The sequence below is a fragment of the Nyctereutes procyonoides genome, unplaced genomic scaffold (genome assembly GCF_905146905.1).
Source record: "Nyctereutes procyonoides isolate TBG_1078 unplaced genomic scaffold, NYPRO_anot_genome, whole genome shotgun sequence".
NCBI lineage: Eukaryota > Metazoa > Chordata > Mammalia > Carnivora > Canidae > Nyctereutes > Nyctereutes procyonoides.
The window spans coordinates 50,029,340-50,040,907 of NW_026575126.1; the positions used below are offsets into that span (position 1 = coordinate 50,029,340).

The 11,568-nt window shown below is 45.1% G+C and overlaps 1 protein-coding gene across 1 annotated transcript in view; it reads left to right on the top strand.

The window, feature by feature from the left end:
* Positions 1-11,568, top strand: part of LOC129519502 (BOS complex subunit NOMO1) — a 56,703-nt gene that overhangs the window by 25,844 nt on the left and 19,291 nt on the right. Inside the window, exons 14-22 of the mRNA XM_055340053.1 lie at positions 246-377; positions 1,401-1,537; positions 3,046-3,133; positions 5,081-5,144; positions 5,999-6,094; positions 8,526-8,744; positions 8,834-8,916; positions 9,960-10,119; positions 10,245-10,371. Coding sequence (XP_055196028.1) covers positions 246-377; positions 1,401-1,537; positions 3,046-3,133; positions 5,081-5,144; positions 5,999-6,094; positions 8,526-8,744; positions 8,834-8,916; positions 9,960-10,119; positions 10,245-10,371 — 1,106 coding nt within the window. The remainder of the gene's footprint in view (positions 1-245; positions 378-1,400; positions 1,538-3,045; positions 3,134-5,080; positions 5,145-5,998; positions 6,095-8,525; positions 8,745-8,833; positions 8,917-9,959; positions 10,120-10,244; positions 10,372-11,568) is intronic.

The window sequence follows — 11,568 nt, forward strand, 5'->3', positions numbered from 1 at the left end:
ACGAGATGTTGGATAAATAACAGGGTCACTTTCACTATCAGTGGCTCCATTGTTTGGTACTGATGACCTGCCCCAGGGGAGGGCTCTCAGAACCCAGTAGATGCATGATGGCTGTAGAGGAAGTCTGCTGGCACCGCCCCTCAGGATGTATGCCGTGGCCAGCAGCGCCCACAGGTGGGGGGTTCACAGCAGTGCTGTGGCTCATGAGGGCAGCCGAACAAGGCCCTCCTGCCTTTTCTCTGCAGATACCTGCGGTGACCTGCTGGTGACGCTGCAGTCCCTGAGCCGCCAGGGCGAGAAACGGAGCCTCCAGCTCTCCGGCAAGGTCAACTCAATGACTTTCACCTTTGACAGCGTGCTCCCCGGAAAATACAAAAGTAAGAACCAAAGACAGCATCTTGTGGCCCTCACGTACTTCCTGTCTTTTCTAAACTTTCCAAAACCCAGCTCTCAAATTGCATCCCAGATGCGTACTTGTCTTCCTTGCCCCTTGACCTTGAATGTGCATTATTTAGCAATGGGTGGTAATGCAAGAATCAGTGGTCCATGCGCTCACTGCCACCTTGTCAGGACAACGCGCACGTGTCTTCTGTTTGCAGAGGGTGCCCTCATTTGTGCCATTTTATTTCTAAATGCCTGAATAGAGAGCACGAAATAATCACACTGATGTGTTCCACCACTGAGCAGCTGTGTGACCATGACACTTGATTTCTTTGAGACTCAGTTTCCTCTTCTGAAATAGGAGTGATACAGTCTTTCTGTAGAGTGCAAAACAAATGAAATAGTTTGTACAGTGCCTGGTAAGTAGTAGGTGCAGGTGGCCAGCCTTAGTTCTCTTTCCCCTGCTGTTCTCGAGAAGCCACCCATTGGCTCTATTTCTGCTTTTTCCAAGCTCATTTTGGAGCTGCTGGCAGTGAATAGCTTAGAAGATAGGCTGTTTTATCTGGGGAATTATATTTTCTGTTCTATCAGATGTTGGCAAACTATGGTGGGGGGACCAACTGCCTGTTTTTATAAAGTTTTATTTGAACACAGCCACACCCATTTGCTTCTGTATTACCTACAGTTGCGTACATGCTACAAAGGCTGAGTTGAATATCTGCATGATGAGCAGAGTTGAAAATATTTACTGTCTGGCCCTTTACAGGAAAAGTATGCTGATCCCTAAATATCTTCTTGTGAGCGTGCTCTTTAGACACCATTGAATTTCTTTCTTGCTGATGTTAATGATCACTGGTTTCATTTTTCTCTTTAATACTTAAACTAGTTTTAAATATTACTGGTTTGTGTGTGGGTGTGTGTGTATGACATACATGTTAAAAAAATTAAGTCATCATAATTTTTACTCAGGGAGGTGATATGCATTATGCCCATGTGTGTCTGTGTTGTGGCTTTTCCAGTAAGCATCATGCATGAAGATTGGTGCTGGAAGAACAAGAGTCTAGAGGTGGAAGTTTTAGAAGAGGATGTATCAACAATTGAGTTTAGGCAGACGGGCTACATGCTGAGATGTTCCCTTTCTCACGCAATCACTCTGGTATGTGTGACTCCTGAGAGTTCTCTTGTTTATAAGGTCTTTTGGGAAGTGGGAAGGTACTAGCATGCCAAGAATATTATAATCATAGTTAAGTCAGATTTCCTTTTCTGCCCTCCGCTCACCCCCCTATTCAGGAAAGCATAGTCAGGAAGCTTTTAAAATCCCTCCATAGAAAGATGCCTTTGTTTGGGAGATTTTCATGTCCCGGCCCTGCATTAAATTCTAACTTTGATGAGTGATTTGGGAAAGCCATTGATGTAGCGTAGAACACATTGTTTTTATAGCCCTGGGATCTTAATACCCACTTCTCAGGGTTGTAGTGAAGTTTAAGTAAATCTCTTATGTATTTGGTTTCCTTGGCGTATGCTGCTATTATTATTAATAGGTCCCGCTGAGTCACTTTCTCTAGTATATTCTGGGGCAAAGGACGGATCGGGTACATCTTACTGCCTTGTTGATATAGTCTCCCTGATAGGCAGTGTGCCATGTGGGTTTCAGGAAAGAGAACACGTGTGTAGGCCTGTCTAGGACCCTTTGTGAGTTTTATAGAACTTTTTGGCTTCATGCAACAGTAGATGTCATTGTTGGGTTCTGGTGGAGAAACTGAGGCAAACAGCAGTTGAGCCACCGCTTATGTTAGACACTTGGCGGAGTGGTTGCTGGTGTCTCAGCTGCCAGTCAGCTGTTCTAACTACCACACCACAAATACTCAACAAGCAGTGTTGCTCCAGGAGATGGGTTCGTTGAAACCCAGTTGAGAGTAAGTGGTAGACATTTAGGAGATTGTTCCTTTCCTCAAACTGTTTAGCAGGTTTCTGGTTCCCTTAGGATAAGATCCACATTCCATAACATTGGCCAGCAAGGCCCTTCCCTAACCCCCAGCCTCCTCCCTCTCTCTCCACCTCACTGCCTGGGTCCTGGCATTCCAGCCTTCTCTCCATTTCCACCCCACGCTCGTTCCCTCCTCTGGGCCTTTGCACATGTGCTTTCCTCTGCGTGGAATGCTGCATCTTCTCTGGGCATTACACATGGTTGGTTTTCTGTCATTCAGGCTGCAACCCCAGTATTGCTTACTCAGGAGAGGTCCTACTCTGAGCCTGGCCAGCTGAGAAGCTCCTGCCATACTCATGCTTTATCCCACTTCCCTGGCTATTTTGCCCACCGCTCTATTACTTATTAGCTGAAATATAATTTCTTTGTGGACCACATTTATTTTCTGTCTTCCCGTATTAGAACATAAGCCCCTTGAGAGCAGGAGCCACATCGGCCACCAAGGCCCAGCCCTGGGTCTATCACATAGCAGGTGCTCAATAAATATTAGTTGATTAAATGAAAAAGAGCATGTTTTCGTGGGAAGTTTTTGAAGGTTTTTAATTTTCCTGTGGCACCCAACTGCTCAAATGATAAATGGGTAAAACAGATGACTGGTTCAGAAACAGAAATATTATTAATCATCTTGGTGTCTCCATCTCCCCTAGTAAGTCATTGTATTGGCTTTGGTCCCTCAGGAATTTTATCAGGATGGAAATGGACCTGAGAACGTGGGGATTTATAACCTCTCCAAAGGAGTCAACCGTTTCTGCCTCTCCAAGCCCGGTGAGTCTGGAGGGATTGATGGGCTCTGAATTAGAGAAATGGAAAGGCACCAAGGATTGTGGTAAAGGCCTTTGTTTCTCCTCTTGGTTCTCCTTGTGTCAGGCTATCAATTTCGGTGATGGTTAGCGTACTCTCATTTTTCTCTTTCTGCTGGAGAGAGTGGTGTTTTTACCCAGAGAATTAGAGCTGGGAGTTGGAGAGTGTTCCTGGTCTCCTGGGTTTGAGTTTGGTAGAGACAGTTGAGCCCTTTCCCCCTGAAAAATACTACAGCCAGTGAGCCATGGTCATCTTTTTGAAGATAAAAATTGGACCATCTCCCACCTTGCTTAAAATCCTCTAGTGGCTTATCTCCCTTTTTTTTTCCTCTCCCTTTTGAACAACTTTATTGAGGTGCAGTTTGCAGACCATAAAAGTCACCCATTGACAGCATACAAGGATTTTTAGTAAATATACCGAATTATATGACCATAGCCATAATCTGGTTTAGGGCATTTTCATTACCTTGGTGATATTCTTCATGCATATTGACAGTTCATCTCTGCTCTCAGCCCTAAGCAGCCACTAATCTATTTTTTTGTGTATAGCCATTGGCCTTTTTTGGACATATCATATAAATGAAATCTTACCATAGTGATATTTTGTCTGGCTCCTTTCACTTAGCATGTTTTTGAGGTTCATGATAATGTTTTGAAGTTCGTGTTGGAGCAGATATTAGTAGTCTGTCCCTTATCATTACCAAATTCCATTGTGTGGGCATATCACATTTTGTGTGTCCACTCACCAGTTAGTGAACATCCCCGGTTCTTGGCTCTCACAAATAATGTTGCTATGAACATTTGCATACAAAAGTCTTTGCGTGAATATCTGTTTTTATTTCTTTTGGGTTGGATACCCAGGAATGAAATTGCTGGGTCATATGGTAAATTTGTTTCATTTTTTTAAGAAACTGCCACATGGTTATGTGTGCCAGTGATGTTCCCACCAGCAGCGGCACAAGGGCTCCTGTTTTCCCACATCTTCATAACATCCGTTACTGTCTTTGTGATTTTAGCCATCCTGATGGGTGTAAAGTGGCATCTCATCGTGGTTTCATTTTGTATTTTCCTAATGAATAATTCAGTGACTTTTCTTGGTTCTCAAGATAAAATACACAATCTTCCCCTCAATAGCAGTCCCTAGCACAATACCTGGCCTGTAGTAGGTGCTGGTGCTCTGTCAACATTTGTAGGCTGAAAGAGGAAACAAAGTGAATGGAGAGACTGAAGTCTTTTTTTCTGCTGATAATTGCACAGGGGCTTATTCAGCGGGATGGAAACAGCAGAGGTAGTTTGATCTAATCGCAGGTTTTTGTAGGAAGTATGGCCAAAAGGTTGGCTCATGATCGTTCGGGAGAATAAATTGTTAAACTTCTCTCCTTCCTGAAATTGACTGTATTCCTTTGGCAAATGACTTACTCTCCTAATCAGAGTCGTTACTCTATGTGGGCTCACAGCATCAAAGTGTTCTCTGTGAGCGTTCCACAATTTTCTAGGTCTTCCTCTGCCCCATGCCCTGTTTTCAGACTATTTCTAGGAAGGAGAGCAGGCTGTGGCTGTCTTTTGGGACTTTAACAGAATCTATTAAGTGGAAAATTCTCAGTCTCGTCTGCGGTAGAAATATACTTCCCATTCCTTCACATGTCCCTATTAGCTGGGTTTTCACAGACTAAACTAGCATGAGTTGTTCAATTATGGAAAGTGAAATCCTGAGTTTGTGAGGGGCCATTACCAGGTCATTGGTAAGAAGCAGAAGCAGCAGCAGAAGAGGCATCTCTGATGCCATTATTGCACATCTGTGCGTTGTGTGTTCAGGTGGGAGGCTCTGCCTGTGGCTTCCCAGTGCTAGCTGGGTGTGCTCAGTGTGATAGACGCCCTCCTCTGAAAATGGCTTTTGATTTCCTGGCTGCAGGTGTGTACAAGGTGACCCCTCGCTCCTGCCACCGGTTTGAGCAAGCATTCTACACCTATGACACGTAAGCTGGGTGTTCACTGCCCTATAGTGTTTGTGAGCCTCCTGTGGAGTTAAGTGGACACACATCTCTTCTTCTGAACAACATAAGGAAATTTTTTTCTATATTTTTTTTCTGGAAGAGGTAAAGTTTAGGGCTATGTAATTGAAAAGGTTAGCAACACCAAAAAAAAAAAAAAAAAAAAAAAGAAGAGGTAAAGTTAGGTTATTAAAAGGAATTTCCATGTAAGGATTTTAAGACACTCGGATAAATTATCATGATTATTATTATTTTTCATAGTGAGAAGCGTGAGTGAAAGGTGGGAGGGACAGAGGGAGAGAGAGAATCCCAGATAGGCTCCATGCCCAGCGTGGAGCCCAACATGGGACTTGATCCCACCACCCTAAGATCATGACCTGAGCTAAAACCAAGTCAGGCGCTTAACCAACTGAGCCTCCCAAGTGCCCCAACCCTTGAATAAATTATTGAGGAAATGGAGCTGGGATCTGTTTCCCCAGAATTCTATAAACCCAGGGTGGAAGGCTGCAGTTCTCAAGTGGCATGACTGTCCTCTTGGTTAAATCTTCCAGCCCTCACTGATGGGTGTTTCTCCAACCTCGGCGTCCCATTTTTACATTTTTCTTACAAACACTCTAGGCTTTCACCGGGAATTGGAGGTGTCAAGTTTTGGAATGGAAAATTAGTTTACCCTTTAAAACACTGGTAACCACATCAGGAGTTACCTCATCCCAAGCTTAGAGCAATCTTGTATTTGTGTACTTCAGGGTCAGAATGGTTGCCCATTAAGGGTGTGTCTATGATCCTTTGAGAACAATGAGGTGATGTTGCTAGTGTTTTCTTTCCACTTTGATTTATAGGTCGTCACCCAGTATCTTGACATTGACAGCCATTCGCCACCATGTCCTTGGAACTATCACCACTGACAAAATGCTGGATGTCACTGTGACAATCAAGTAAGCCTCTTGCTCCACGGTGGTCTGAGCATGGGAGGGTGGTGTGGTGGACGAGCACTGGGGACTTGTCTAACAGACACTCTGAAAGTTATTTCTGATTTCTCATCTCTAGGTGTGCGTACACACGGCCTTCTCTTACACGACAGAGCTGTAAATTCACCACAGCCTTGATCCTCTCCTTTTATGATTCAGGAATTAACTATGAATTGAGGGAGAGCCTTCTGACAGCTCGTTGCAAGTGCCTTAAATTTCTGTTTGAACTCTCTACACTTCCTGTCTTTGCTAAGGGGGAAAAAAATCTCTGGCTTGTTCATTGTATTTCAAGTGTTTTAGCAAATTCAGAAAAATTGTCTATTTTTCTTGAGACCTTTTCTTGAAGACTGGGGAAATAGAGATGGCACCTGATATACGAAGGGTCAGGAGGGAGAAGGTATATGAAAGGCAGTCCCTCGCAAGGGTCAGGTTCATGCGAATGTCCCCTTTGAGAGGACTCTTTGCAATGGGTGAGGTGCATCTGACACCCTAATTTTCTTGAGAAATGACAGTTTTGGCCGCATGACCATCTTTGTAAGAATGGAAATCTGAGTAACTTTCCCTCTCCTTACCTTAAGCGATCTTCTCAGCTGTGTCTCTTCTTTTCTGTCCACTGCCTTTTCAACTCATCCACCCATGCAGAAAATGTGGAGAGTGTTGAGGGCCAGCCCCTGTGCTCACGGGACTTAAAGTCTCATGGGGGACATGGACAGTTGTCTGGGTGTCATACACGGGACTGTGAGGTTACACCTATAATGAGGGCTTTGAATTGGACCCCATGGGGACTGCGGGGGGGTGGGCACACAGGGGAGGTAGGCCAGTAGGACCAGCCCATGTTAAGGGTCTTTGCTTTGTCGTGTGGACACTATGACATGTTTTAAGTAGAGGGATTACTTTTTTTGCTTCAGCAAGATCCCCCTGGCTGCTGAGTAACCAAGTAGAAGCCACCTACGAGTGAAAGTTACTTGAGACTGGAGTCCAGGTGGGTTCAGCCAGACATATGGTAGTGGATGGGGAGCAGTGGACGGCTGGGAGGTTTGTTGAGCAGATGGAATCAACAGGATGTGGCAACACACTGACCAATGGGGTCAAGCAAGACGAATGTCTGGCTGAATAGTGTGGATTAAAGGAGTGCCCATATTCCTCAGGGTAGTCAGGTGTCTAAGAGAAGGACTTGGGAGTATTTCTTGTAGACCCAGGACTGTGCCTGGTGCTGGAACAAAGCCTTTTACTATTTTCCTGCCTGGAAAGTAGTAATTACTGGTTGGACTGGAAACTCATGTACTTACCAGTCGTGAACCCGTATTACTTTATTTTCAGTCTTTATTGAATTCATTTTTCTAACCTCAGAGGAAGTTTTGTTTTATTTGCTTGTGCTGAGGATTGTATGAGATGCATGTTCCAGCTGGACGTGGCCACCTGGATCCCTCAAGGGGATCTCAACACTCGCTGGATCCCAAACTGGACTCCTGGTTGTTGGCCTCCCCAGACCCCACTCTTTGTCATCTTTCTAGATGGTCCTTGACTCTCCTTTCTCCAGCTTCCTGGTCTCCCTGTTTGGGCTGTTGTTGCATGGTGACAGTGTGCTTTCCATGTGGAAGGCAGAGTTTATCCTTTTAAAGTAGAGATCACGTCATTCCTCTGTTTACAACTCCAGTGGCTCTCCATCCCACTCAGAGTGAAATCCAGGGTCCACACCAAGGCATACAAAGCCACCTGCTCCCTCAGGATCGTCTGACCCATCTGACTCTTTGCTGGGTCCCTCTGCCCAGGCTACCTCAGTCTCCTTGCTGTCCCCTGAACATGCCAAGGGAGCTCCCTCCCAGGCTCCAAGGGCTTTGCACTTGCTGTTTTCTTGCCCAACATACTCCTCACCCAGGGACATCAATAAAGAATAGTGCCCCCATGTGTCCAGCCTTCTCTCCTTCCAGGCTGCTTTATTTTTCTACACTGTACTTACCCGATATTGTTTTCTGCTGCTTGTCTACCTCTTCCCACTGGAATGTGGACTCCACATGGTTAGGAAATGTTGTCTTTCCAGCTTACTGGTTCTCTAGCAGAGTGGGTTCTCTGTTAATGATTGAATGAAAAAAGATGGTGGTGTGCAAAAACCTCCATGTCCTACAGGAAATCTGATATTTCTTCAAGACATAAAGCATTTCATCCCAGCTGAAAAGCTACTGGATACTGCCACCATCACAAAGAAGTTCAGTTTTTATTTCTTAAAAAATGATTGGTTTTTTTTTTCAAAACAGGAGCGGAGCATGCCACCATGGTGGTGTTACAGGGCATTTTGGTTTTTGATGGAGAGATGACTCCATATAGAAATGTCAGATTGCCGCCGACTGCAGGGATAAATAACCACATATACTCTGAGCTACTCCTTCCTTTCTTGCAGATCTTCCATTGACAGTGAACCTGCATTGGTCCTCGGCCCCCTGAAGTCTGTGCAGGAGCTGCGGAGGGAGCAGCAGCTGGCTGAAATTGAGAGCCGAAGGCAGGAGCGGGAGAAGAGTGGCAAGGAAGACGCTGGGGAGGGAAGGACCAAGCCCCCTGTCCAGGAGATGGTAGAGGAGCTCCAGGGCCCCTTCTCCTATGACTTTTCTTACTGGGCACGGTAAGCTCTGTCTCTTCCATGTCCTGTATGTCTTCTGTTTTCCAGTGGAGGGCAGAACTGGCCACGTGGAAGTATTTTCATTGTTTTAGGTCTGGAGAGAAAATCACAGTCACACCCTCGTCTAAGGAGCTGCTGTTCTACCCTCCTTCCATGGAAGCCACTGTCAGTGGAGGTAAACGTCAACTCATTGAGCCAGTGACACATCTCTACAACTGTTCATTTACATGCCTTTAAAAACGTATTCCATGTTGTTGTTCTCACAAAACTGTCTTTGTGAGGCTCCTTAAATCCCCTTTGGCAAAGAGCTGTGCCTACGTGGTGTGTGGGTGAGTGAATGGAAGGTCTCCATCGATGAAAGTAACTCTGGTAATTAGAATTTGGGCAGTCGTTCTGGAGAAGGACCCCTGACTTCTTCCTGACGTTTTTAGTTTGCCACCAAAGGTAGACAAAAAGCACAGATGTTACTTGTTGAAATGTGATCATTAGCCATCATATGTCTGGTGTTTATACGTATTGGTAGGGGTGAGGGAGAGTGTTTTTGGGACTGGACAATTAGAAGTGGTGGCTGTTGGAATATTTGTCTTTTGGCTTCCGACCATCTCCTCTAGCATTGTGGGTTCATTAGATCCTGGACATTTATGTGGTCTGTGTTTAGAAGGAAGGCATATTGAATAGTGTGGCTTTCCAGCAGGCAGCCTGTTTGGGGTAGGCTTCTGCCTCGGGTCCAGCCGCATAGCCTCCTATGCGCCAGAAAGACCTTGTGACCACAGACAGAGGGGTAGTGAGAACCCAGGCTTTGTTAGGTTTAACTGTTGACATTCCCAGCTGTTGAGCAAGGGATGGAGGCAGGCATGGGTCCCCCCAGTTATTGCAGTTTTATATAGTAAACAACCTCATTAGGGATGCCTGGGTAGCTCAGCAGTTGAGCATCTGCCTTTGGCTCACGGTGTAATCCCAGAGTCCCAGGATCGAGTCCCAGGATCAAGTCCCATATCGGGCTTCCTGCATGGAGCCTGCTTCTCCCTCTGCCTGTGTCTCTGCCTCTCTCTGTGTGTCTCTCATGAATAAATAAATAAAACCTTAAAAAAAAAAAACCCTCATTGGAACTAGCTTCAGATACCTCCGTTTCAGGCCCTCCCTTACTGGGAAGCCCCTGGCCCAAATGCCCCCTCCCACTACAGCTAAGTCTTGGCCTTCTGTTTGTTTCCTGTTTAGAAAGCTGCCCTGGGAAGCTAATTGAAATCCATGGGAAAGCAGGCCTATTTCTGGAAGGCCAGATCCACCCAGAGTTGGAGGGTGTCGAGATCGTCATCAGTGAAAAGGGGGCGAGCTCCCCACTGATCACTGTCTTCACTGATGACAGAGGTGCTTATAGGTAAGCCCTGATGAAGAGGCGACTTGCTGGGGACCAGGTGAAGAGCCCAGGCTTGTGTGGGGCCGGCAAGGCCTCCTGCAGGTGTGTGGCACTGCCACCCCCAGCATCTCCTTGCTTCTGTTCAGTGTCGGGCCCCTGCACAGCGACCTGGAGTACACTGTGTCCTCGCAGAAGGAAGGCTATGTTTTGACTGCGGTGGAAGGAACCATAGGAGACTTTAAGGCGTATGCTTTGGCCGGCGTAAGCTTTGAGGTAACACATTTTTAAAAGATGGTTTTATTGAGGTGTAATTGACATATAGTAAACTGCACATAAAGCATATGATTTGGTTGTCTCAACAGAGGCATACACTCATGAAAATAGTGAGAATCTGGCACCCCACTGTTTCCTTGTATCCCTTAGTACGCTCTCCTTCCCACCCTTCCTGCTGATCTGATCTGCCTTCTGTCACAATAGATTAGTTGGCATTTTCTAGAGTTTACACAAATGGAATCATACAGGATGTGCTCTTTTAGAGGGTTTCCTTTCACCCAGCCTAATATGGAGGCCTGCTGACCTCAGCTCATCTGCATACCTTTTGGCAAGTGTTTCGAACTCTCATCTTTAACTGTGTTCTGTGTAAAAACACAGAATGTTCCTATAGTGGTATTTGATGTCATTTCTCTCCTCTCCATCCTTCTTGGGAAGAAGCATGCTGTGTGCCATCCAGAGTACGGCTGGAGACCCTTGAGTATAAATATTTTCAACATAGAGGTTCAAGGAAAAGAAGTATAGATGACATCCCATACAAATTTCAAATTCTATTGTGCAGGATGTGTTTTTTACTTTTTTTTTTTTTTTTTAAGATTTTTTATCTTATTTTTGAGAGAGTGAGCAGAGGTAGTGCCAGAGAACATGAGTTGGTAGGAGGGGCAGAGGGCAAAGGAGAAGCAAATTTCTCCTCAGCAGGGAATCCGATGTGGGGCTCAATCCCAAGGCCCCAAGATCATGACCTGAGCAAAGGCAGATGCTTCACCAACTGAGCCACCCTGGTGCCCTGCAGGTTGCATTTTATTTACTTACATTTTAATTTAATTAATTTAATTTAATTTAATTTAATTTAATTCAGTTTGCTAGAATATAGTGCAGAATGCATTTTAAAGCATATCAAAAGACATTCCAACTGGGAAGAAATCTTTATGCCATAAATAATATCCTAGATTATCAGGAACTGCTAAAATTGATAAGAAAATGACAGCCCCATAGACAAAAGAACAACAAAGCATATGAAAAAGCAATTCACGCAAGTCCTACAAGTGATTAATAAACATAGAAGAAGTGCCCAACTTCCATGGTGACTGAGGAACTTGAAGGAAGTTACCATAGGAACACGGGGTTTTAGATTGCATTTGCAGTGATGACGGCAGCGTCCATGTTTTGGAGAGTGTATGGTCCCACGTGTAGATAATT